This window comes from Cucumis melo, chromosome 9 (genome assembly GCF_025177605.1).
Source record: "Cucumis melo cultivar AY chromosome 9, USDA_Cmelo_AY_1.0, whole genome shotgun sequence".
NCBI lineage: Eukaryota > Viridiplantae > Streptophyta > Magnoliopsida > Cucurbitales > Cucurbitaceae > Cucumis > Cucumis melo.
This window is the reverse complement of record NC_066865.1, coordinates 23,576,888-23,603,701: the sequence shown is the minus strand read 5'-3', so window position 1 is coordinate 23,603,701 and position 26,814 is coordinate 23,576,888. Positions and strand designations below refer to the sequence as shown.

Here is a 26,814-nt window from a genome sequence, read left to right as displayed (position 1 = left end):
TCTAACTAGGGTTCTATTGATCTATCAAAGCTTAGGAAACAAATTAATAAACAAAGAAAATTATATTAAAAAATGTTGAAACGGTCACGATTTAAAATGTCATCCGATGAGAGTGTTGGAATTTCAATCATAAATAATATCAACAAAAACATGAATAACACGGCCATCAAAAGCTATTAATAAAAAAAAGTTGAATAAATTAAAATGTTTATCATTCATAATATCTCCACAACATTTTGTTGGTTTTATTTTTATGTTTCATGATTTTATAACAAAACAACAAGATTTATTGATTCATCTTTCGTGTCCACGTTCAATCTAATAAAAAACCTAAAAAAAAAAAAGTTGTAGTAGTACTACTAGAAATTATATTTCTTAAATAAATACACATGCACAAACAAACAATGTGGAACAGTTTTTGGTGGCTTGAATTTTGATATTGGAATATCATTATAATGTTGTTGTGATGTGCCCAACTTTTTGGAAAAAAATAAATGACTATCAAAATTTGGAGCTAAGTGAAAGTTTAAATCATGCACTAACAAACAATTTGGCCACTTTTAACGTATACGTTATTAATTACTTTAGAATTTTAATTCATGTGTACCTATAATATAAAGTTTGGGTTTACGAACTATCTTTCTCGGAAAAAAGATCGTGTAAAATTATTTAGTTGGAAGATTAATAATTTTTAGGTTAATTTGTAAAAAATATCTCGATTTTAATAGTGCGATTATTCATATCTCATCGTAAATAATTAATATTATAATTTTTAATAAAGTAAATTAATTTTAAAACAAAAAACAAAAAAATGAATGGAAAATTGTATTTTAGTTGCAGCATAAGTTCGAGTGAGATTGTAGGATTGATTTACTATTGAAAGCGACGATTTTTCACATTTCTATCGGTCTGATATTTAGACGAATGAAATGACATTTCTATTATTTTGTGAAAAGAAAGATGAATAAAATATTAAACACCATTACATAATAACACATGTTAATTTATGTAAATATTCATCATGTCAACTTACGCACGTCTCGGATAATTTAACGGAACTATCTGTTTAATCCTACAACATTTAATTAATACAAACATGTCCTCATTTATCGATCGACCATAAAATGAAAACGTGAAACATTTAAAATCATTTTCCACATCCAAAAATTAAAAGTATTGCATTCGACCCTAGATGAACTTTTTTTTCTCATAAGACTAATTAAACACGAATGTCTCATCGGCCATGGTCTAAAAAAGTGTGTGGATTATTCTTGGTGAACAATTGTCATAAATCTTAAACATTGACATTTCATGGATCCGACACACATGAAAGAAGAGAAAAAAAAGGAAGACAATCAATGTCAACTCTTGGCTTGTCAAACAAGGACGAACTTGTTGAGTCATTTCACAGGAACCTACAATTTCATCACCTTTCAAGAATAAAGGGTTTAAATTCTGCCATCTCCCCTCAAATTTCTTCAAATAATAACAAATAATAATAATATTTATGAATATTGTTATTTCCTTGTGTTTGCGAATATTTCTTCCTTAAAATTGTCATTTAAAATAATTTTTAAAAAATAAATATCAAACATGATCCTTCAAATTTAGATTATGAATATTTTTTAATTAAACATCTCCGAGACAGTTTTTGAATAACTTTAAAAAAAAAAAAAAACTTTATTAATAAAAAAATGTTATGACACAAACTATAGCAAAAAGTTCAATTGAACCATTTTTTACTATTATATATTATTTTTTAAACTTCCAAATACTTTATTTTATCTCCAAACTTTTTTTTAAAAAAAATGTCAATTTTATTATAAATTCAAAAGAAAAAGAAAAGGACAAACTGGGTAATATCGGTTATAAATGTCAATAGCTCACGAAAATATTTAATTCCAAAAAGTTAGAATAATACTTGCTATATGATGGTGATTAAAAATTCTGATACAACAATTGTCCCTAATCTTCAATTACAATTTAGTTCATAAACCTTCAAATCCACATCAACTTAGTCCCTTCTTTATGAAGCAGGTGACAATTTCGTTCCTTAAGCTTTACAATTTATAACCGTTTAGACCCTTTGATAAATAATATATATATATATATATATATATATATATATATATATTATTGAGATTTTAGTAAAATTTCTAACATAGGTAAATTGATGATGATGATGATGATATAAATAAAAATAAAAAATAAAAAGACTACCTTGTGCAAAAGAATAGTGTTCTGTTCTTTCCTTTTTGCTTTCATTCTTTTCAAATTGACCTCTTGTGATAACAAAGAATATTTATTATGTCAAAGGGTCTTCTCTTCTTTTACCTCTTTTTGACTCCTTTGTACACAACACAAATAACACAGATGGTGGGGAGTGAAGCAAACTCATACATACAATATTACTAATTTGGGTAGGTTTTTAGTTATACAGTTCCTCCATTCTTCTCCCCCAAAAGCCAGAGAGATGAAGCAACAGACAGAACCTTTGTCATATACGCTTTTTCTTTCTGTTCCCTTTTCTATCTATACTCATAATTAACATCTCGAAAATTTGATCAAATCAAAACATCAAATCGCGTCTTTACCTCTCCATTAGCCGAAATTTCTTTAGGCCATGACGATCTTTCATGTAAACCGCTTTTTGAACAGATGATGTCTCTTTGCTGGGTCTTTGGGCTTGCTCTTAAGCTGCCCTTGACCAGCGAGCTTCCGTCCAGTGCTGAGAAAAGGAAACACACACAATTAGTTAGCCAATGTATCAAAAATACCTAAAGCTAAATTCATTTCTATCTGTAGTGTATGTCATAAATTTTTCGGGGAGGAGATTTGTTATAAGATACCTGTACTCCATGTAGACCATGCCATTTGCTCCTGACATTGCACTCATGGATCCCACTGAACGGCGAGCCTTATCAAGTGCAATTTGGTCTGCATCATCTTCTAACTGCTCCAACCCTACCATATCGTCGCCTGCATTCAGTACCTGACATAAAAAGCATGTCAAAATATCTTTCAGAGGAGTAAAGATGAACGTTATTTGACGATAGTAACCTTCCCAAGAAGGGCCAACTGATCATCAAGACGATGATAGCTCAACTCAGCTCCTGCATCAGCTGGTGGCAAGCTTGTAATGACCTGCCATAGTTCCACTTTTATAAGAATGTCACACACGAGGAAATTTCAGAGTTACCCTAATATGTACTCCTTCCGTTCACATGCCACTAAATGATATACTAATTTATTTCATGGACTACATGTTCTCCTAAAATGCTAATGTTCTAGCAAATAGTAAAATAAAATTGTATGAAAAAACTTATAGACTGCAATAGTTAAAGAATTTTCCCCATGCATCTGCCGCAAATGCTAAAAGTCCTAAAATATTTAACTTTGTTTTCTACTTCTCACAAATTCCAAGCAAGAGCCAATAATTTAAATAACAGTAGTAATAATGATAATCAAATGAGAATTTGGATAAGAACCTTTTTAACGTGTAAACTAAATTAACAAGCGTGCAGCTCAGCTTGAGACAAAATACTACCTTAAAGCTATAACCTTGATCGATCAAAAACTGTTGTCGTTTAGTTGAATAGTACATTTCCTGCATCAAAATTCAACATGCAACGTATCCCATTAGACCAAGAGAAAAACAACTACGTATAAACCATTTAGATAAACAATAAATAGATGTCGGTCGACCTGTGTATCAGTAGAAACAAGAGAATAAAAAAAGGCATTATACTCCTCTTTACCCCCAGCCATCCTGTCCTGATGTTTACCCTGTTGACCAGTAAAAACTATATAAATGATATATAGAAGAATATATTCAATCTACAATAGAATCTCATGCTAATTCTCCACCTTGACTGCCATGCATGATACAAGTATTCTTGTACAGAACTATATGCAGTCAATTATTCACCAATCTCAGGTGAAAATTATGCATGATTCCGCACAAGGTACATTCGGTGAAAATGAAAAATAAATCTATTATGACTTCCAAGCGTCATAGAGTACACAAATTTCTTGTTGTGGAGGATGACATTTGAAAATGCAAGTTAATTCCCACAAACTGCTCAACAGAGACATGAGAAACTGCACAAATATTGAACTGCAGATGTAGTTCTAACCTTAGCCCTAAGAATACGCCCCAGACGCTGGGCTTCTTGACGCCTTGAACCCGCATGTGATGAAATCTGAATGATCACATTTGCCTCGGGAATATCGATAGAGTTATCACCCACCTGAATAAAACAAAAGCAAACAATTCAACTCTTGAGGACGATGATCTCAACCTCAAACTATTAATAACCTGAAAAAAAATCTCCTAACTAAACAATTCATTAAAAGTCTTAATAAATAAGAGTAATCTTTCAAAAGTCATACTGATCGAAAAACTCTATGAAGAAGAACTTGAGAAATAATTTGTGAAAAAGTAACTTCAAAGTAAATGATCGAAAATCTTCATTCAGTATGGATGGCTCTGCCCTCTTCAATATAGTGGCTGGCGAATTAGTTCTCTGAAACGAAGGAAGAATGCATTTCTACTGAAATGGCTATAACGGTTTGTTCATGAAAACCAAGCTCTTTGGAGGGAGACTGTAGACCAGCATTTATGGGTGTGGCCCCTTAGGTTGGACTTCCCTCCCCACCTAAGGGCATTTCAAAAGCAAAGCCATGGTTTGAGATAACAAGAAACAGTGATTTCTTCCTCCATTTCATAAATTTCAAAGCTAAAAATGGTGGCAGAATCAGTCCTGGAATGACAAGTGGTTGGGCCCTTTTCTTTGGTCATCTTTCTTGGACATTTACCTTAACTCGCTGAAGAAAGAAGCCATGGTTACCGAGTGCTAAAATCCAAAGACTAATAATTGTGACCTTGTTTTCAGAGGAGGCCTTTTGGATAGAGAATTTGATAGTTGATTTGGTTTGGTCAGACTGATCGATGCTGTGACATAGGATGATGATGGCGTTGACAGATTGAACTGGTACATCCATCTGGAGTTTTTTAGGACAAAATCTGGCTTTCATCGAGCAAACTGAAACTTCCCACAAGCTTAAAACTATTATCTTGACATCATATGGAAGTTTAATGAACCTAAGAAGTAAGAAGATTAAAACTTTTCTTTGGAGTCTTGTTATAAAAGTTTATCAACTCAACAAAATATTCATCATTTATTTTTCTGGTGTCCTTCCCGGAGAGAATCTTGTCTTTTATTAAAGACTTTTCACCTCCCTATGTGTTTGCCAAATACTGTAATTGAGTGGCTTCTTGAAGTTTCAAAAGGGTGGAAACTGAGAGAAAAGGCTAAGGTTTGAGAAGAATTACCATCCAGATTTTTGGGAACTGTGGAAGGAAAGAAATCTGAGGGAATCTAACTCTTCTTTTTGATGTCTATGACACAATACCCTTTCTTTTTTAATTATAACCCAGCTCAAACCCTCCTGATTTGGAGCTGGTCAGTCCTTTGCTAGTTTCTTTCGGGAGACATAGCTCATCCCTTTGCCTAGGCTGTGTTTCCATGATTTTTCAGTGCACCTTCTTTATTTTTTTGAAGGAAGAGGAAAAACACTCATATTGGTTAAAAATCAGGGAACCATTCGAAAACCCAGTTGCCTCCAAGGACTGGACTCAATCCAGTAAATAAGAAGTAACAATAAAATTCATAAAAGGCAGATTATTGGCCAACTACTTGGAAACAAAAACTGGCTGGGTGTTATGAATTTTAATAAATTGTCTTACCGATATTTATTTCTCCATCAGGCTGACAATGAAGAACATATAACAAAACACATCCATTGCCCAAATCTAAAACCAACTATATCTCATTCTTTTTGTTCTTGTTATTGCTGCTACTACTACTTCTATTGTCATATATTGAGATTTGAGAGTGGAGAAGGAAAGAGAGAAGGATGAGAGAAGAAAAGTACCTTTGAAAGAAAAACGGTATTCACATCACGACTAGTTTTGAATGCTTCAAGAATTTTTGTCCTCTCAATATGACTACAAATTTGGAAAATAAAAAGAAAATCCATTCTATGAATGTCAAACATACGAAATGTTGAGTTTGTTTGAACACAAAAAAGTTTTGTCTAACCTTGTTGCACCATAGATCATAGGTTTACGAAGCTTCATTGCATATTCCGTAAGTGCAAAAAGATTGTCAGCAAAAACAATTATCTTATCACCACGCTGCTGTTCATGAAACCGTATGAGGAACTCACACGCCCTGAACTTATTGGGATTCATTACATAAAGAGCCTGAAATGTGAAAGCCAAAAGATTAGAGAAGGAAACAACCACAAGACCACACACATTTATTGATGGCACACAGACATATTAATTCCAAAATACCTTGTTAAAAAAATTCTTAAATCAGAATATGCCATAATGGTTATATCCATATTATCTTGCCGACTATAACAACGTTCTCACTTCTCAGTTCTCAGCATGTTATAGTTAATATAGGGCAGGCACGAGGCACATAAATATAAGAAATAATAGATTTTATTTAAATTAGAAAACCTGTTTTTTCTTTGAGTTTTCTTTCTTCAGATATTCAGCAAAAAACTCCTTCGTCATAGGACACCAAACTTCAGCACACTGCACATTTGCAATAAATCCTCCTTTCACAAGATCCAACCAGTTTGCTTCATACAACTTAGGACCAATAAGAAAGTTTAAATCTGTAATTCTTTCGTCTTCTCTCACAAGTGTGGCTGCAATAGACTAATCAAAGTTAATTTTCAGTATCAACAGAAACTACACACCAAGTGGGTTATAAGACCATAATGTCAAGTACCAGTGAGCCCAAGCTTGCAGTGAGACTTAGTCAGGCTGATAACCTTACGAAACATGTGAGCAGGAACCACGTGCACCTAGAAACAGAATAGATGAGAACTTGCACAAAAAATGCTTATTAAAAAAACAATATGTAAACACAAAACGGTCATATTACCTCGTCCATGAGAAGTAGTCCCCATTCTCTATTTCTGATTTCTTCAATAATCTTTTCAGATTCTTCAGATCTTTTACCACCAAAAGCAACCATGTTATAAGTTGTAACAACCACCCCGGCATTTCCTCGGAATCTTTCTTTACTATCTGATGTGAACCGACAAATCTGATCATCTCGAATGGTAGACCACAGCTTAAACTGAAAAGCCCACTGATCCACTGATACAGCATTTGTAGCTAAACATAAACAACTTTTCCGGATACGACTGGCTGCAGAAACACCAACAAGAGACTTCCCGGCTCCACAAGGAAGTACAATAATGCCAGATCTTGCTCTACCTGCAAACATGTATTCATAATGGGAAAATTCAAAGAGGGAGAAAAAAACACAAGTTACCTAAACTGAACCTGAGGCCCAAAATTTACAGGACAAATGATAGGAAGATTATTGATAAGAAAGTAAACAACAAAAAAGAGTTCAGCAATCACCATAAACTTGAACTAAAATCACAAATTTCAAGCTTTCAACACACATTGAAACCAAAAGACAATCAGAATAAATAGGGAGCTTAGATTCCGTATAAAAACTTGATCACAAGCAGTTCAAACAAATATAGACACCATGCAACAAGGATACTTACCATTTCCAAACATTTTACTGAGACTCTTTTCCTGATATGGTCTAGGCTGAGCCTGTGGTTTTAGTTCCATATCCAAGTCTGGATTGATCTAAAAAAAATTCAGGAGTAAATATTCAAATAACATATCAGATTATATAGAAAATATGAAAATAATTAAAATAATTTGAGACCATTCTCTTTCCAAGATCACAATTCAAAAAACAAGGAATCAAGGATATAGCTACAGAAAGACTCACAGTATCATTTCTGAAGTCATACTCTTCCAACATTGGATAATTTAAGGCATTGGGCAGGCAGCGTTGTTTAACATTTTCAACCTGACATTTGATTGAGTTCCAAAATATAACGACAAACATTTCTTAAAATTCAGTATTAAAAGTTTGGAAGTCATATTACTTGTGACGGGTCAATTTCAAATGAATGAGTTTCTCTTTCCTCAGCTGCAGCTGCAGCTTCTGCTTCATTAAGCAATCCTTCATGGCGACTCCCAAGTTCACCTGCTGTTTTGCTAATTGTAAACTCACCATTTCCAGAATCCTGATAGTTTCCAATATCAATCAAAAAACATGATGTAGGTACCGCCCAAAGAATCCATAATAATTGTGTTGGACCATACCTCAGGAATGATTCTGGCTCTGCTTATAACCTCGTCCTTGAGCAATTTCTGCAATACCTGCAATAATTAAGTGACCATTTAGATTGCCAATAATGACTAGGCCATTTATTTCAATCTAAACAGGGAACCAAAGTTAAGCAAGCACTTGCCTCTGGAAATGGGGATTCCACAAGATATCGGTTCTTTTTAAGGACAAGCTTCACCTTGCCATAGTTGGTAGTAGAAGCATAAATGAAATCAATCATCTCCTTAGGTAGTTTGGCCTTAGACAACTTACTCAGAACCGCGATGATTGTTTCGGTCTCCAAACCAACGGAAACGGCAGCATACAAAGAATGTGGAGTGAGGTTATACTCGTGCATTGATTCTGGCCTGAATATCATTCACATTAACATATTGACATGAAGAATAACTTAATCTTCGCGTGAATCCACCATTAGTTTCTGTTTCAATAGAATTAAGTTACCTGCAAACTGGTTCCGCAATGGCAATAAGGAAATCATACGCCTGTTTGTACAAGGGCGAGAAAGTTTCAAGGAATATGCGACCATCAGCACAAGCCCATAAAGGCCGGTTAGCATGGTCAGGTTTTAACTCCAATTTGCTAAAATCTCTCTTGCCTACTTCTTTATCACCTAAAATTCCATAGAGTCAAATAACAAAGCAATTTATTAATCAAATCAAACATCCTCCAAGCCCACGAAAATAGAAACATATATACGAAGATTCACCATTGCGATCGTCGTCGTCGGGATCATCAAGATGATAGACATCGTCATCTTCAAAATTAGCTTTCTTATAATCCTCCTGAAATTGTATTCGATTGATCAACATTTATTATATAATACAGAAAACACCAAACCTATCAAATAACATGGATTTCAAAACCAAACAATACCTTGCCGAATTTAGGTTTTTTGCTGGGTCTTCCTCTGTCACCTGAAACATTGAATGTTCTACGTGAAATCTAATCTTATCGTGGACGTATATAAACAATCCAACAAAAAGATTAAGAACAAAAACACAAAGATTGTAATCCACCAGGGTCTTACCGTGTCCCATAGCTTGAAAATGAGATGCAAAGGCTGTTGTGTGATTCAAATGCGATTGGGTTTTACGAAAGAGAGTAATGGAAAAGAAGAATCCATAGACGGAGAACACTGCCGACTGTCGAATGAAGAACCGCCTCGGCTTTTAAATAGTGAATCGGCTTTCGCGCTCCGGCTGTTCGCCGATTAAACAAACTGCAATGTAAAATATAATTATTTAAGAAAAATAATGGCAGAAATTTACATTTTTATCCCTTATTTCGATTTAATATGTTTTTCAAATAACTTTATACTTCTCTTCTCATTTTAAATATCGTATAATTATTTCGAAAATCAAACATTTATCATTTTATAAATCTATTTTTTAAAATTTAAAAATTAAATAAATACATCTTGAAAACTAAATGATCAAATTAATCTATTATTATAATCGTGGAATTAAATAATTCATTCTCTAAATTTACTGACGAGACTAAAATATAGTTTTTCCAAATTAATAACAATGGTCAATTTAGTCTCTAGAACTACTTTTGTTCGCTGAAAATAACCTTTAAATTCTTTGTAACAATTTTTAAGTAGTAAGTTGATGGATGTTTAATTGCATACTCAATGTATATTTATGGGTCCGTTTCAAATTCAAATGTTTAATTAAATTATTGCATACTTGGAAATGGGAGATTCAAACTTGAAACTTCTTATCTTCATATACACTCAAGTGTTAGTTGAGCTGAACTCATAAAAAAAGTTTTATTTACACCGATTTAAAACTTTTTTTTTTTTTGTTAATAGATCACTCCATTGATAAATATTAGACTTACAATAATTAAGAAGTAAAAGGACCTACACCACAATAAAAAGAAAATAACAATAACGAAGAGAGATTATTTTACAAGTAAACAAAAGGACTGAAACGAAAATAAATAAAAGTCAAGGGGTCAAAATGAAAAAAGTACAAAAAGTTGAGGGGTGGACGAGTACGAAACCGGTTTTGAGAAACCGGCTTGGATCTCATCTGGTCTAGCAATCGAGACGAAGAAAGCACAGCAGTTTCCTTTCTTCTTCATTTGTCGACGAACTCCGATCCTTCCTTCCATTTCTTCTTCTTCTTCTTTTTCTTCAACTTGATTTTTGATCCTCTCTGAAAATTCGGGATCTCACGCACAATCATGAGCGGCCATGACTCCAAGTATTTCTCCACCACCAAAAAGGGTGAAATCCCCGAGCTCAAAGAGGAGCTTAATTCACAGTACAAGGCATTTCTCCCCTCTCCATCTCTCTGTTTTACTCCTCTTTTGCTTCAATTTTCTATTGCTAGTTCAATGTCTACGTATTCGTTTCATGATCCGCAATCTATATCAATTCAGCTGATTATTAGTTCAGGTGTTCGTCTTTAATGGGTTAGTCGCAGATCTGTTGGGTTTGGGGTTTTCTATCTTTGTTGTCAAAGATAGTATCTGAATATATTGAATTACGACCTTCAGTGTGTTCATTAAAGAGCTTTTGATGCTATAGGAAAAACGTGTGGTGGTGAATTTGTTGATTGTTATATGACTCAATGTTAGTTTAGATGCTGGCTATCAAGTCTATACAGGTTAAGACGATAAGCAAACGAAAGCAGCTTGAAAGCTTAACGCTGCTTATGTTTCTTATTTTCTACATTTCATTTCCAATCAGCAAAGCATTTCCAATCATCTTAGTATAACTAATGAACTGACTGGTTCTATGTGGTTAATAGTTAAGAGAGTTGAACGGGACATTCATAAGATTTTCGATTTTTTATGACGAGCTTCAGGTTTTGGATTGATTTAGCGGTTTATTGGATCAAACTCCTTCTATAGAATATGTTTTCTTTTGACGTGAAGTGTCTCTAAAAGTTGGTCTTGATTGTAGAAAAAATGTGTTTGTTTTTAAATTAAACTGTGTTTCTCATTGGAACTCAGAAGTAGCGTTTAAAACATTTTGCAGGATAAAAGGAAAGATGCGGTTAAAAAGGTCATTGCTGCAATGACGGTTGGGAAGGATGTGTCATCACTTTTCACAGATGTTGTAAATTGTATGCAGACTGAAAATTTAGAGCTGAAAAAGCTGGTCTACTTGTATCTAATAAATTATGCTAAAAGCCAGCCCGATCTAGCCATTCTTGCCGTGAACACATTTGTGAAAGTATGTATTGAAATTTTTTTACTTCTGCCTTTTGCCAAATTTTGTTATCTTTATTTCTGGTATACTGGAGTCAAGTGATTTACTGGGACCTCATACAAACATGAGCATAACTTAGAAGTCGAGTCATTTCTAGTTTTTCAGAGGTCATAACTTCAAATCCCTACCCCATTTGAGATATAATACTTATGGAACTGCAAAGAAACAGATTACTATTTTATAAAGTTGCTTAATTTTGGTTCTCTATTTGTTTCTGCTCTAAAACTTGGTATTTTGAAGGATTCGTGAATGTGAAAAAGAAAGACAAAAAAGAAAAAGTGGCAAAGAATTGATCCACGAGAGATGGAGGCTCTTCATCTTTTCTTGTTTCCCTATCATATTTTTTTTGGGAGTTCATAATATTTGGAACCTATACCTATGAAATTTCCATATGTTTGTGTCACCAGCCTTTTTGAATTGATGATATTCTGATTTCCATTCATTGAGATAGCAAACAGTTTGCTGTCAACAGACAGTTAATTTATACTGACCAGCCAGGGGAGAAAGCAACTAGTCCATTTTTTAAGAAAAATAATCCAACTTAGAAGAACTCCTGTTCTTTAACAGAAATTGAATTTTGTGATAGCTTTTGACTGAGGGTTGTAGAAGGTCTAGGATATGGGGACCTGACATCCAGAAAGTTCTATATCAATTGACCATAGTCTGCATAGATGAATGAATGTTGATTTTTGAAGCTAATCTTCGTCTGCATAGATAAATGAATCTTGATTGTTGAAGTTAATCTGCTTGATCTGTATTTAACTGTATTTTATTTAAATACTTAATAGATATATGGGCAATGAAACTCATCATGCATCTGACTTTCTTTTTTGTTAGGAAATTTTAGGACAAATTTTTCTAATGTCTATTTTTGCAGGATTCACAAGATCCAAATCCTTTAATTCGTGCTTTAGCTGTAAGGACAATGGGATGCATTCGTGTGGATAAAATTACAGAATACTTGTGCGATCCTCTTCAGAGATGCCTTAAGGTTGTTTACTTTTGGCTCATTTTCATACTTTTTGCTATTTAAATTCAGTATTTCTTTCTGATTCTTAATTTAGGCTTTGCTTGATTTCTTCTCTCTCTCTCTCACTCAAGGTTCTAGATTTTTATTCCAGTATCTAATCTTTTGGTTCTTTTTAACGTTTTGACAGGACGATGACCCTTATGTCCGCAAGACAGCTGCCATCTGTGTTGCCAAACTTTTTGATATAAATGCCGAGTTAGTTGAGGACAGAGGTTTTTTGGAATCTCTCAAAGACTTGATATCAGACAACAATCCAATGGTTGTTGCAAATGCTGTGGCTGCTCTTGCTGAGATACAGGAGAATAGTAGCAGACCCATCTTTGAGATCACAAGTCACACGCTGTCAAAACTTCTCACAGCTCTGAATGAGTGTACTGAGTAAGTGCTGCTTTGCTTTGTTTGTGAAGACTCTGACCCAATAGGATATAAGAAAATTTATCTCTTCTAAATTTTTTCACTAAATTACACAATTGAATGCTATCTACATGATTACGTGCTAGAAACATCACAAAGTCTCTGGATTTATGTGCTACATTTAGTTGTGGACATTGTGTTGGGGAGTAATGTTATTATCATTCTGGCTTTTGCATTTTTTTTCTTTGAAAGGTATTGTAATAAACGCAGAGGTGAGGAGATTTTAACCCAAGACCTTTTATTCATGGGTACATACAGGTGCCAGTTGAGCTAAGCTCATGTTGGCTGGCTTTTGTATTTTTGTAGCAAGGACATACCTCAATGCTTCTTAATGTTTGTTTTTTGTATTCTTTTAAGAAACTAAGTTTTCATCGATTAAAACGAAAGAATATACAAGGGCATAACAAACAAACCCAACAAAAGGAGTTCCGAAACGACAAATCTACAAGAAGGCACTTCAATCCACCAAAATCAAACCAAGATCATAATTACAAAAAGTCCTAGTGATCGATGTCCACAAGGAGACATTAAACCTCACAACCTCCCAAACTTTGTCACACGGACCACACCACCTCTTTAGGAAATCTTTTGTTTCTCTTGCCCTACAAAATAGCAATGAAACTAACATGCTGCAAAACTTTGCTTTTCTTGAATAGTTAAACTCAAGAGTAACTCCACAATCATAGTCTAACTGTCCCAATTCCACACAAAACTCAAACTGAATGACAATTCTTAATGCCATCATCGTGGAGCTAGAATGATAATGGCATCTACATTTTTTGTGGGGAAGATATTCTTTGACTGTTCTTTTCTGCTGTATTTTTTGTTTCAAGTGTTATCTTTTTTTTTTTCTCCCTGAAAATAATTACTGTAACCCGACTTTTTTCTCCAGATGGGGTCAAGTTTTTATACTGGACGCACTTTCTAGATACAAAGCAGAGGATGCTCGTGAAGCAGAGAATATTATGGAGAGAGTTACTCCACGGCTACAACATGCTAATTGTGCTGTTGTTTTGTCAGCTGTGAAGGTTAATATGTTTCTCCACCATATAGACGCCGTTGGTTTTGAGAAGTCTAAGTTATTTCACCTAACTAATATTTTGGATCTCTTTTTCTACTTTCTGCTTTGATAGATGATTCTTCAACAAATGGAACTGATCACTAGCACTGATGTAGTTCGAAATCTTTGCAAAAAGATGGCTCCTCCTCTCGTTACCTTGCTTTCGGCAGAACCTGAGATACAATATGTTGCATTGCGAAATATTAACCTTATAGTACAAAAACGCCCTACCATTCTCGCACATGAAATTAAGGTCGGTGATAATTTTGCTACCATGATGCTAGCTTGTAATTTTTAATAAAGATGGATGTAAAATTAACAGGAAGATGAGTGTTGCCAGTTTTCTAGAAGCTTACAACTACTTCCCCTTTTTTGCTTTCTCTCCATTGTGTAGGTTTTCTTCTGTAAGTACAACGACCCAATTTATGTAAAGATGGAAAAATTAGAGATCATGATTAAGCTTGCATCTGACAGGAACATAGACCAGGTACACATTCTTCATGAGCATTATCTATTTATCGATGTGTCTATTAAAGTTTATAGAACATACATTGACACCCTTTTGATTATGATGTTTTCAGGTTCTGCTGGAATTCAAGGAGTATGCCACTGAAGTAGATGTAGATTTTGTAAGAAAAGCTGTCCGTGCAATTGGTAGGTGTGCAATCAAGCTAGAGAGGGCAGCTGAGCGATGCATAAGTGTGTTGCTCGAGTTGATCAAAATTAAAGTGAACTACGTGGTTCAAGAGGCTATTATAGTTATCAAGGATATTTTTAGAAGATATCCCAACACGTAAGTGTTTTTTTTTTTTTTTTTCCATTCCTTCAACTATGCATTCACTGATGGAATGATTGTTTCATCATTCTGGCTTTATGTGAATCTTTATTCTGTTACAGTTATGAGTCCATCATTGCAACACTTTGTGAAAGCTTAGACACGTTGGATGAGCCGGAAGCCAAGGTAATTATGGTGCAATTATATTTCTATAAAGCAAGTGGTTCAGTCTCTTGAAGTCATACTTTTGTCTTATGTTTACCTCTCTGTCTCAAGGCATCAATGATCTGGATTATTGGAGAATATGCGGAGAGGATTGACAATGCTGATGAACTTCTTGAAAGCTTCTTGGAGAATTTCCCCGAGGAACCTGCACAAGTCCAGCTTCAATTGCTGACTGCAACCGTCAAACTTTTCCTTAAGAAGCCAACTGAGGGACCACAGCAGATGATTCAGGTCATTTCTTTACCAGCATAATTTTCAATTTCCAAATGCATTGGTGAAGCACAGGTTATGCCGTTTAGTTACAACCTCAAATGAGTTTAGTTTCCACGTGTCTAGGAGTTCTTGCCTCCAGCAATTATGCATGTGCTTTTGCAATCACATGGAAGAATCTGTTTGTAATCAATTGTTTTGCTTCATAGGAATTTCAGTATCCAATGGCTATTTGGTATCTCTTTATTAACTAATTCCTTCATTGTCAGTCTGTGAGCACAATGACCAGTGTCAATTTTCTCTAATAAAATGAAAATATGGTAGAACTTTGAAATTGTCTGGCGCACTTTATTAGTCCCTAGATATCAACCCAATAAACATTACTTCATGTCTGTTTACAGGCTGTTCTGAACAATGCTACTGTGGAGACTGACAATCCTGATTTGCGGGACCGTGCTTATATCTACTGGCGACTCCTATCAACTGATCCTGAGGTTTGCACTATGCCCATCATTTATTTTCAGCTTCACTGTCATTTTAACATCAAAAGTATGGCCATTTGTTTAACAATAATCTAAAGACTTTTGGGGCAGAACCATGGCTTAGTTTTTAAAGATCCATCCTCAAGTATATATGACTGGAAGAAAATTAGTAATATGTAATGATTATTTTTAATAATAATAATAATATTGTTCTTATTATTATTATTATTATTATTTTTTTAATAAAACTTATTAGGATCAATACCGCCAACCCTATCTCACTCTTCACTACTTGATAGCTGGTTACATGAATCTCAGTTTTCCAGTATTTTCTATTTTGCAGGCAGCTAAGGATGTGGTTCTTGCGGAGAAGCCTGTAATTGGCGATGATTCAAATCTGCTTGATTCATCACTCCTAGATGAGCTCCTTGCCAATATTGCCACATTATCCTCTGTATATCACAAGCCCCCTGAAGCATTTGTGACCCGTGCAAAGACTGCTCAGAAAACAGATGAAGAAGATTATCCTGAAGGAAGTGATGCAGGGTATTCAGAATCTCCTTCGCAGGCTGGTGGTGCATCGCCTCCAACTACTTCAGATGCACCTTATTCCGTACAAAAGAGAACAGCCCCTGGCTCAGCTTCCCCTCCACCTCCAGCTTCAGTTCCGGATTTACTTGGAGACTTGATTGGATTGGATAACAGTGCTACTGCCCCCGTTGATCAGTCTGCTGTTCCTGCTGGGTAAGTCAAAACCGATACTCTCTTATCTGCTGGGTATACATCAAATTGAGGCTAGTTTGCATTTACTTCTTGGTCTAGGACTCTTAAGCAGTGCCTGAAATAATTATATTGCAAGTGAATAAGTATTGTAAACAGTCAAGTAAGGTTTCTGATTACAGCAATGATCATTTTCATTTTTAAAATAAAAATGAAAGACAAAAACAAAGTGTATGAGTATGGATGACAAATGTAAAGATGCGTTAGTGACTTTTGTAACTCGCACTTAATGTGTATTCTGGCCTGCAGCCCTCCCTTGCCCATTCTTCTACCAGCATCTGCTGCCCAAGGCTTACAAATTAGTGCACAGCTCACACGAGTGGACGGTCAAGTATTTTACAGTTTATTGTTTGAGAACAATACGCAGATTACATTGGATGGTTTCATGATCCAGTTTAACAAGAATACCTTTGGCCTCGCAGCTGCAGGACCCTTACAGGTAGATTTACTTATTCAGTGTGGAGTTGTTTATTCCACGTATGAAATTAACTTTTTTTCTTACTATCTAGGTTCAACCGTTGCAACCTGGGTCAGCTGTAAATACTCTCCTGCCTATGGTGGTATTCCAAAATATGTCACAAGGTCCCCCAAGTTCACTTTTGCAGGTAGCCGTGAAGAACAATCAACAACAAGTGTGGTACTTCAATGATAAAATCCCAATGCACATTTTCTTCACTGATGATGGGAGGATGGAACGTGCAAACTTTCTTGAGGTAAACTCGGTAGTCAGTAGTCGCAATTTCTTTTCTTTCCTTCTAATCTTTTGTTGAAGGCCTTAATGAACGTTTTCAGCTGCTTCCTTTTTTCTCCTCCCCTGTATTGATTATTATAAATGGCATGTTGGTTTCTTGCTTTGCTTACTCCTTGAGGCCATTGATGAACATAGAATGCACACCTGGGGGGTCAACCATTACTCTGGGTAGAGTAATGCTGTTATTTATAAAATTGTGGGGTGTCTGAATTTTCATTTTTCTCCTCTTTACAAATTTAAATGTATGCCAGCAGATGGTACACGATTTAGACAACTTCCAGACTTAAAGTACTTAAAGTAAATAAAGAGCAAACTAACAGGAGGGATAAATTAAATCAATAACCCTATAGGAAAAAGAAAGGGGGGCTTTTTAAATATTGAAAAGTAGTTAAAACTATAGCAAAATTTTCTATATTTCTTACGGCCTAGATAGACATTGAATCACTGATAGAAGTATTACACTAATACAAGTCTATCTCTGATAAACGCGGGTGTAAATCTATTCGTGTCTATCAATGATAGAAACCGATAGAAGTTTAACAATTTTTTTTTCTATTTCTGTAAATAGTTTGGCATTTTTTTTCTGTAAAAACTTTTAAGAAAGAATTAACTATTGACTTATAATGTAAAATTTTTAAACAAGTGGATAATTACCACAAACCCCCTTATATTCATCGAGAAGAGTCAAAGTGACTTTGGCCCCTCTAGGTTGGAGTACCTAGACTGTTCTTTTGAACTTACTTTACTTTCATCGTTCACTTACACTGGACGTCTCTTGTCCGAACCCTCCTATAAGTTTCTTCCTGCTCCTATCAAAAAAAAAGGGAGAAAGTCAACAGTACTTCAGTGATGTATTCTTCTTCATAGAAACCTCCCTTCGTATTTCATTATTCAAAATTTCTCCCTCACCTGTATAAACTGATTGGCCATTTCCATGTTAACAGCTGCCAATTTCCTCTACCAAGTGTCCAAGATATCATGAACGGGGTCCGCTTGAAATTATAAATGGACCCCAAAATACCCAGTACTGATTGTATTTCCTTTTTCTCTCAACTTCTCCTTGGTATACTTTTCCTCCTATCATATCACCCAACAAAACTCTCTTCATTTTGAGATCGACTAACTAATGAACCCACTTTTGAGAGGAGATGAGTTCCTTACATAATTTCGTATTTGCTCTGCTACATTCAACGTGATTAGGGCCCTGCCATAGTTAGTAAAGTGGACAATTAATGAAATAATGCTCTGATGATGTAGTTGGGGTAAACAGTTGTTTGAGACTCATTAATACATAGTTCTAGATTACTGTTTTTTTTTTTTTTTTTTGTGTCTATTTGGACAGATCATCCATTAACTATTTAGTCTTAATCAATTTTAATCCCTCCATTGTAGACTTGGAGATCCCTCCCAGATTCAAACGAAGTTTCCAAAGACTTCCCTGCCATTGTTCTAACCAATGTTGAAGCTGTTCTGGAACGGCTCGCTGCTACAAACATGTTCTTCATTGCCAAAAGAAAGCATGCAAACCAGGACGTTTTCTACTTCTCAACTAAAATACCTAGAGGAATCCCATTCTTGATTGAACTGACTACAGTTATCGGAAGCCCCGGCCTGAAATGCGCTATCAAAACCCCAAACATTGACATGGCACCCCTCTTTTTTGAAGCCTTGGAGACTCTTCTCAAGGATTGATTTAAAACTGTGCTTTTCTTGTTCTTTTTCTACACTGAGTATTTGTAAATCCATGCTGGGTATTTCTGCCTGGCCTTTTTGTATCCTTTTTCCTCCCTCCCTCTTGAACTTAGATTGAATTCTAGCTTTTGCCTAGACTTTTGATTTTCTCACTATTTTCCCCCCTCAGATTCAAGAGTTTGTTTTTACAAGAAAGTGTAATTTTATGAGCTTGTTGCTGCAAATATTTGAAGTTGAAGATATAGTTTAGACAAAATGTAGTCCTAATTGAAGATAGAATGTTATTTTGTGAGCAATGAAAATTGTTGTGGTACCAAAAAGCCATTTGCTTACATTTTTGTTCTCGCCTTCCTTTGTTTTCTTTTACTTGATGATAACCATTTTATCATCTCTTTTACAAGTTTTTATTTAGAGCATTTTATAAAATATTTACTCATTTATAGCTTATCTGACCGCGTTAATAATAATTGATATGTACTCTTTTGAACTGTTCCTACTATAGACCGTACTTTTTTCATACATTATTTATTCTTTTAAGTTAATTAGAAATTTATTTCTTTAAAATGTTTTTTAAGTTTCAATTTTACTCTTCCCTCTATTATTAAGTCTAAGTTAGAAGAATAAATTTAATATGCAATGCTTTGGTAATACTTGAGGCATAACTTGAAGTGAAAGCTAAGAAGTATTGGTATTTTGGAAAAGGTCAACATTTAAGATTTTCGTTGTTTTTTAAAATTTAACATGTTTTCCTCAATTTCTCATTATAGTTTTTACCTTACCTTAATAAAGAATCTCAAATTCTTAGTTAAAGTTTAAAAAATTGATTTTTTTTTAATTTTCAAAACCTGACATGTTTTCTAAAACATTTGTAAAAACTAAAAAGTAGACAACAAAACAAGAAATTTAGAATCGGAAATGATGTTAAAAAACTAAAGGCCAAACGATAACCAATTTGTTTTATGTTATTTATAATATATATATATATATATATAAAATAAAAAACTATTCTATTTTTAAAAATTAATTTTTTAAAAGCAGATATCTAACTCTTTTTTTTTTTAGAATTAGGAAGGAAAATTGAAGAAAAAAAACTTTAAAAAATACATTTTATTTCTTAAAAGCAGAAAAACAAAATCAGAATTAAAAAAAAAATAGAATGATTACCAAATAAGATCACGTAAATAGTTAATAAATGAGAGTAAAGTTAATAATGTAACATTAAATCATATCTGTTCTGAACTTCAAACACCAAAGCCATTTAATGATAATTGAATATGAGAGAAATGATGAAAATCCAAAATTGCTAGATCTTGCCATCATTAATTATGCAGCATTGACCATTTAGAGTGTGGGGGAAGGAAACATAATCCAACACTTTTATAACACAAAGATCCAAACCCACAAAACTTATTTCCCTTTATGAAACTTATTGCTACTTAACCATCTCTTATGTACCTAATTAACTTCTATCATTCAACAACTAACTATAAAATCCAATTAAAGTCATACCGCCCTCAACTAACCAATACGATCAAAACACTATACCCTCCAGATTCAAATATCGAAACCCTAATTGCACTAACTTTTACATTCAACACTTCGGGAGACCATTATGAAAAAATTATTCTCTAAAAGAGAAGAGACCAACTTCTTATCTATATGTATTTTTTATTTTCTCTAACCACTCTTTTCAAATTTCATGTCGAAGTTAAAGAAAATAATTTTCAACTAAAGGAGATCATTATGAAAAAATTATTTAAACAATTTTCAAAAACGACATACTCGAATCAACTTAACAAGTAGGTTGAGAAACACTCTAATAACTTGACTTGAATCAAACTACGATTGCTGATTATTTTTAGCACAACAAACACAATAATAACACAATAATAATGGAGTTTGAATTTTGAATATAAAAAAACAAATAAATATCTTAACAACTCAATGATGTTTATATATATTTAGCAATTTTAATTAATTTAATGTCAAATCTTAACTTGATCTGCATGATATGATTTACATTCCATTAATTTATGATTATTATTTCAAACTAATTATCTATTTTTAATATAACAACACAATAATAATATTTTATAGGCTAAATTCCCCAAAATAAAATTATGATATTTTATAAACTAAAAATCCCCAAATGACTTAAATTTTGACTATGCATAGTGAAACCAAACGTCTCCTAATTCACCCAATTAAACTAAACCAAACAAAATTAATGTGAAATCATATATTAACCGACTAAAATTCATATCAATTTGTTTGGAAATCTTATTAGTTTGATTAAATTTTAAATTTAGGGAATGCTAAGCTTAGGAAATTTATTGGATAATAACTAAAATTCAAAACTCAAGAATTATAAAAATAAAAATAAAAATAAATGGAATCAAATAAACCTAAACCAAACACGTTTTCTTCAAGATATGAACAAAATTGATATCAATTTATTCCATTTTGATATGGGAGCCGAATTTTGAGTCCTCCAGCGGCGGCCGTTAGAAGTTGAACTTTCACTCTCCGGCGGTGACCGAAACCTAGAGGACCAAAAGTTTGATTTTCCATTCATCCAAACAGAAAATAAGATCTCAAGGAAGACTGTTTGTTTGTTATTAATTTATCAAATCGTTTTTGTTTGTTTTACTTTTGATTCTTCTTCTCCTCCTCCTCCTGACCTTTATACTCAGTGGAGAGTCGTACTCGCGCACGAAAACAAACCAAAACATTCTCTCTCTCTAGAAGAGAGAGAGAGAGAGAGAGAGAGAGAGAGAAGCTTTTTCTGTGCCTTTTCTGCTTCCCTGCCATAGCCTGAACCGAAAGAGGAGCGTTCTGAAAAGGAGTCAACCGAGCTGTGACTTTTCTTTTTTTTTTTTCAATTTGAATTCAATTCTCAATCGCTTTTTTACGAATCGATTGAGTTCGGCGTGAACCGGTAAGGTTTTAGTTCCAGGACTATATATCTGTTATTCTTTTCAATTTGATTCTGGTGACTGTTGGTTGATCAGAAGCTAAAATATGTATTCGTGAGTTTATTTGGCTGTTTGTATTGATTTTTTTGGAGCTGAGGTGGTTTTGGATTCTCCGGTCTGTAGGTTTACTTTGATTATGTATTTGTTTGATTTACTTGTTTGCATCCGTTTGGAATTTTATCGGTATTTAATTGAGAATACGAATTTTTCGGCTTCTTGTTACTTTGTTGTTGTCATGTTATTGCTTGAGTTCTTCTTTGCATTGACGCTGGTCTAGTTTGCTTTATTGGATTCATTGTTGTTTTGGTAAGATAGATGGATATATTGTGTGATTTCATTTTAGAGTTCTTGAGATTCATAATGGATAATTGAAGATGAATCTGTCTATACTAGGGCTATATTTGTTCTTTAGAATTAATTTCTTCCTCTTTTAGTTTCACTTGATCCTCTAAAGGATGAAGGTTTCAAGATTGTAATGCTCCTCTTTAGCTAGCTATGGGAGCTGAATACTTCAGCTGAAAATGGCTTTTCCCCGCAGATTCATGCTTTATTGAACTTCTTTTGGCCTTTCCTTCATTTACGGTCTGGCAACATTCCTGTTTCCTTCGACAAAACTAATAAAAAAAATATGAACAAATATCATTTGTGTTTGCTCCTTGTTTAGGTTCTAGTTTTAACTCTTAATGAGATTTTCAACTCCAATATTGAGTGTAAACTAGGTCGCGGTGTACTCTGCTCACTGCTTCTTCCAAGGATAATTTATGATTATTTCATCATATTTGCCACTAGCTTTTGTTAATCTGTGATTCTCTGATCACGTTTTCAATTATCTTTTGTCATATACACTTGTAGACCTGTCCTGTCTCCTAATGAAGTTTTTGATTTTTCATGAACTTCATGTGTCTTTCCTCAAAAGATGTTCGCAGTCAAATTGATTTATAATGTTTTCTGTATCAGGGTTGAGAGTCTGTAGAATTTTGAGGACATTGCGACTACTACCAATGGTCTTCTGGTGTGTCTTGTAGATAAGTAAGCTGAAATGGGAGGTTGCTGCTGCTGTTCTTCGAAAGGAACAGAATCAAATATTGCACCAGGCTACTATTATGTTAGTATTTATTTCTTCATTTTATGCTCCGGTGTGACGATTAATGTAAGTAACATCGGTTGATGCTAAAACTGAAATTGATTGTAGCGCGAGACTCGAGAGTGAATTCTGAAAAGTAATTCTGTACATTATTTGGTATAATTCAGCATCTTTATGTCGGCTGTAGTAGTCATCTTCCTTAGCATAAATCAACTTAGATTGGGTGTTATCAGGGGAGATGCTTGTGAACTAAATTTGAATAGATCATGTAAGTTGCAAATTTCAATTTAAGTGATTCTAGCAAATACATCCGAAAGCTATAGTTTCTGTTATTTGAACTTAGGACTGGTCGAGGTTTATGGTTTTGTTAACTATCATGGTGGAAAAATTTTCTTTCCATTGTCAACTTCCTTGCTGAAATCTCAGTTTATATGAATCTAAGTTTTGAACTTTTGATGCAGTACCCAAGAGCATCGGAGGAACATGTTCCTTTGTCATCTCCACTTAGAACTCCCCGAGCATTTTCAACAGGGCTTTTAGTTGATACAAATCTAGATACATCAATTCCGGACACATATAGATCACCTCCATTGCCTATGCCATATGATGTTGTTTTAACAAGTCCACTTACTCCACCTGTGGCTCAAGAAATTGGCAGCTATAAGAATGAAGCTGCAGCTCAGACAGCAAATTCCAACACAATTCAAGAAACAGCATGCATAAACACTCGCGAAGCATCAGCCAAATGTGAAGGCGTCGATGAATCAGATTGCAAGAAGCATACAGATTTTGAAGTGAACACATTAAAGGAATCTGAAATTGAACTTTCAAAGGGTGTAGAATCTGCTGTCCTACCTATTGAAGAAGAGGATGTTTGCCCCATCTGTTTGGAAGGTGAAGTTTTGTCAAAACTTTGTTTAGCTGCCTTATACCAACCCACCAACCCATTGAACTTTTATTAAACCTCTTATATGTCCATTGCCAATGTCCGACATTTTAGTTGTTTAAACTAACAAGTTTTCGCATAAGTGCTTTCTCAAGCTGCACGTTCCATTTTAATTGCTTGGATTTACAAGTCACCTACTCATCACTTTCTGTTGTTTTGTGCAGAATATGATGGAGAGAACCCAAAACTTACCACAAAATGCGAACATCATTTTCATCTTGCATGCATTCTGGAATGGATGGAAAGAAGTGATATCTGTCCTGTGTGCGATCAGGTGTGTGTCACTTTATGCTTTTTTAAATTTATCACTTACGAAAAAAACATTAGACATTCCACCTTCTAAAACCTAACACTACTTTTTTTATATTATTTGGCACACAATAATTTCAACATGTCAATTTCGAATATTCCCCCCTTAGAATTGATAACCCTCTTAAATCCTAATACAACTTTGCTTTATAGTTAGTTTAGCACCATTTCGAGAAAGAATCTAATTCTCGTAGTGCACTAACAAGGACCTATTTTTGGACGTAGGGAATTAGAAGATAATTAGTATTCATGTACTTCAGTTTAGTATTTGTTTAGTTGTTAATTAAGATTAATTGGTATTTAATTAGTATCTTAGAATTGACTAGTTAATCATCTTATACCGTAATTATCTCCTCCTGAAATGCAGGAAATGGTTTTTAGCTCTCCAATTGATTAGTGGGAACAAGAAAGTCAGGCAAGTGTTTTTCTCGTATTGAAAGTAAAGTTGAAAGTATAGGTTATAAAGTCTTTTCGTGATTTTGCGTCCAGTAGTTGTTCTCTCTCTCTCTCTCTCTCTCTCTCTCTCTCTCTCTCTCTCTTTCTTTTTCTTTCATTAATGAGTTGTTCATTCCTGATTGCACTTTTCTGTGTGAATTTGTTTTCTGAACATAGAATGGGGGGGAAACTGGGAGAATGCTTTTTTCTTCTTCTTTTTTATTTTTTTCTTTTGGTGGGAGGATGTAAATACAGTTGTGGAAATATAGTTATATTTGAGCTTGGTTTTTCATTTTACTTCCATTTATTATAGGGTTGTTACTATTTGTCATAAATGGAATTAAAATGAAGAAAAAAGAATAGCAATTCTTCATTTTCTCTTAAATATTTCTAGGTCCTTTGTTGCAAATTATCTTAGCTTCTTTTTTTCTTTTTTTCAATTTTACTCCCTCATTTTTTCTTCTCCTTTTTAAAAATAAATCTAGTCTTAATAGTTTATATTTATAATTAGGGTTTGACTAAGCTATAGATACTATTCATGAGATTTTATCAAAATCATAGTCACTGAATTTTAAGTTTCTTCAAATTATAAAAACCGACTTTATCATTTAAGTATGTGTATTTTTTAAGCTGACTCTTGTAAGTTTGCTTTTTATAGCTTGCAACACTATTTTATTCAAACTTACCAACCTTGTCGTGACAAACCATTTAATGTTCATCCTGTTTGGTATGTGTTAACTTCATTTATGTCCCATATAGAAAAGAATAGTCGTTGTCCTTCACATAAATTCACTTTACGATAGAATGATTTTATGTCAATTGCATCATTCTTTTTAAGTCAAAAGTCCGAGCTCTCGTCTTAAAACTAAAAGAACGTCTTAATGAAAACGTTTGGAAATTTGTACGTAACAATTTTATCCACAACATTCAATAACTCTTTCAACTTATTCCTGTATTGCAATTCAATATATTTCCAAGAAAAAGAAGTCATTTTTGTAACATAGAACCTATTTAATTTGGAGTGAACGTGACGTCTTAGCTTTGCTTTATTTTCAAGCATACAACTTGTATATCAATTAAGGTCTAAATTGGTACGCTTTAGACCTTTCAAGAATATTATTGGAATCTGTGAATCTAAACAAAGCTTTAGCAATGGCCAATCTTCTATCTTTTGTGAAAAAGAAAATGGTGATAATTTACATTTTCATTCCATACTATTATTTTAAAAAATTACTCTCTATTTTCAAGAAGATAAAGTGATATTAAATTTGCCTACGCAATGACCTAGAATTATCATAATCCGTGTTTAGCTTATGCTAAATAAATAAAAGAAAGTGGAATCTAATTCCATTATAAAATAATTTCAGGTGTACAATCCCAAAAATGTCAATTATTTCCTTTCAATTGATTTTTATTTCTACATTTCTATTCAATTATCTTTTCTCGTAAGATATATTCTCCCCGGAAAAAATCTCCATAAAGTAAAAAGAAAGACATTCTCTCATTATATGGTATTAAAGATCATAGCATTCTAAATATAAATAAGGTATTAATTAGTATTAAAACTTTGTCATTACTTAAAACAAAATCGAAACTTTGTAGCTGAATTTTTTAATTTTCGTCAAATCTAAAAGATCTTCTACTAAAATATCTAAATCTAATCGATCGTGTATAAAAAAAATAATGTGTAGAAAATGTTGAAAAATGCAAAAAAGAATGCAAATCTAAATAATTGTATAGCCAAATCTAAACAATCGTGTAACAAATCTAAACAGTTGTGTACAAAACCATAGTCAAATCTAAATGATCGTGTACCATGTTGTTTACATGAGTATTTTTAATATTTTTTATTGTGGACATATCGTTTTCGAAATTGCTCTATAAATATTTTAAAGTTTTATTATATTTTTTAAAAGATACCTATAATTTAACCTCTCGAGATTAAAAAGACAACTAATAAAACGTTGAAATGGGTAATTGTAATTATAACAAAGAAATTTTTTTACAAAATATGACAAAATCTATCGATGTTAAATCTAATTTGAAGTTACTTGTGACTTCAAAACTTTACCTTTATAAACATATAGTAATTAAACTACCAAAATGAGCTTGATTTGATGATATTGGAATGACCTTCGAACCCACCGACAAATTTAGTATAGTTCTAAGCGGTCCGA

The 26,814-nt window shown here is 33.6% G+C and overlaps 3 protein-coding genes across 5 annotated transcripts; 2 read left to right on the top strand and 1 right to left on the bottom strand.

Annotated features, from left to right (window-relative positions):
* Positions 1–2,377: 2,377 nt before the first annotated feature.
* LOC103482768 (general transcription and DNA repair factor IIH helicase subunit XPB1) lies at positions 2,378–9,473 on the bottom strand. Its single transcript, XM_008439088.3, has 20 exons — positions 9,274–9,473; positions 9,120–9,160; positions 8,953–9,028; positions 8,688–8,856; positions 8,371–8,593; positions 8,222–8,278; positions 8,002–8,142; positions 7,842–7,922; positions 7,606–7,693; positions 6,966–7,303; positions 6,810–6,885; positions 6,533–6,726; positions 6,105–6,268; positions 5,938–6,010; positions 4,137–4,250; positions 3,706–3,786; positions 3,548–3,607; positions 3,061–3,144; positions 2,850–2,992; positions 2,378–2,728 (listed from the first exon to the last, which is right to left on the bottom strand). Exons 1-20 carry the CDS (start codon positions 9,281–9,283, stop codon positions 2,635–2,637), a joined length of 2,307 nt encoding a protein of 768 aa, XP_008437310.1. The 5' UTR covers positions 9,284–9,473; the 3' UTR covers positions 2,378–2,634.
* Positions 9,474–10,270: 797 nt separating this feature from the next.
* LOC103482767 (beta-adaptin-like protein B) lies at positions 10,271–19,220 on the top strand. Its single transcript, XM_008439087.3, has 15 exons — positions 10,271–10,523; positions 11,236–11,433; positions 12,347–12,460; positions 12,627–12,877; positions 13,806–13,941; positions 14,047–14,226; positions 14,368–14,460; positions 14,555–14,766; positions 14,871–14,934; positions 15,025–15,204; positions 15,585–15,677; positions 16,009–16,409; positions 16,695–16,884; positions 16,955–17,158; positions 18,589–19,220. The coding sequence occupies exons 1-15, from the start codon at positions 10,437–10,439 to the stop codon at positions 18,886–18,888; spliced, it is 2,703 nt and encodes a 900-aa protein (XP_008437309.2). The 5' UTR covers positions 10,271–10,436; the 3' UTR covers positions 18,889–19,220.
* Positions 19,221–21,318: 2,098 nt separating this feature from the next.
* On the top strand, positions 21,319–24,929 carry LOC103482766 (probable E3 ubiquitin-protein ligase RHB1A). Of its 3 annotated transcripts, XR_007823566.1 has the most exons (6): positions 21,321–21,826; positions 22,821–22,968; positions 23,409–23,841; positions 24,058–24,167; positions 24,570–24,711; positions 24,742–24,929. XR_007823566.1 is itself a non-coding variant. In XM_051089885.1 (5 exons), exons 2-5 carry the CDS (start codon positions 22,903–22,905, stop codon positions 24,597–24,599), a joined length of 639 nt encoding a protein of 212 aa, XP_050945842.1. In that variant the 5' UTR covers positions 21,319–21,826; positions 22,889–22,902; the 3' UTR covers positions 24,600–24,929. The 3 variants fall into 3 exon arrangements, 2 of the variants coding, with proteins under 2 accessions (XP_050945842.1, XP_008437308.1); XM_051089885.1 differs by having other exon boundaries at positions 21,319–21,826; positions 22,889–22,968; positions 24,570–24,929; XM_008439086.3 differs by having other exon boundaries at positions 24,570–24,929.
* The last annotated feature ends 1,885 nt before the right edge of the window (positions 24,930–26,814 follow it).

Coding starts and splice junctions, on each gene's coding strand:
- LOC103482767 (XM_008439087.3), top strand. CDS start 10,437: ATGAGCGGCCATGACTCCAAGTATTTCTCCACCACCAAAAAGGGTGAA. Junction 14,935..15,024: donor TGGATGAGCCGGAAGCCAAG/GTAATTATGGTG, acceptor CTCTGTCTCAAG/GCATCAATGATCTGGATTAT. Junction 17,159..18,588: donor AACGTGCAAACTTTCTTGAG/GTAAACTCGGTA, acceptor CCTCCATTGTAG/ACTTGGAGATCCCTCCCAGA.
- LOC103482768 (XM_008439088.3), bottom strand. Junction 7,304..7,605: donor CAGTAAAATGTTTGGAAATG/GTAAGTATCCTT, acceptor ACATGTTTGCAG/GTAGAGCAAGATCTGGCATT. Junction 6,727..6,809: donor CTGCAAGCTTGGGCTCACTG/GTACTTGACATT, acceptor AGTCTATTGCAG/CCACACTTGTGAGAGAAGAC.
- LOC103482766 (XM_051089885.1), top strand. CDS start 22,903: ATGGGAGGTTGCTGCTGCTGTTCTTCGAAAGGAACAGAATCAAATATT. Junction 22,969..23,408: donor TTGCACCAGGCTACTATTAT/GTTAGTATTTAT, acceptor CTTTTGATGCAG/TACCCAAGAGCATCGGAGGA. Junction 24,168..24,569: donor TCTGTCCTGTGTGCGATCAG/GTGTGTGTCACT, acceptor CCTGAAATGCAG/GAAATGGTTTTTAGCTCTCC.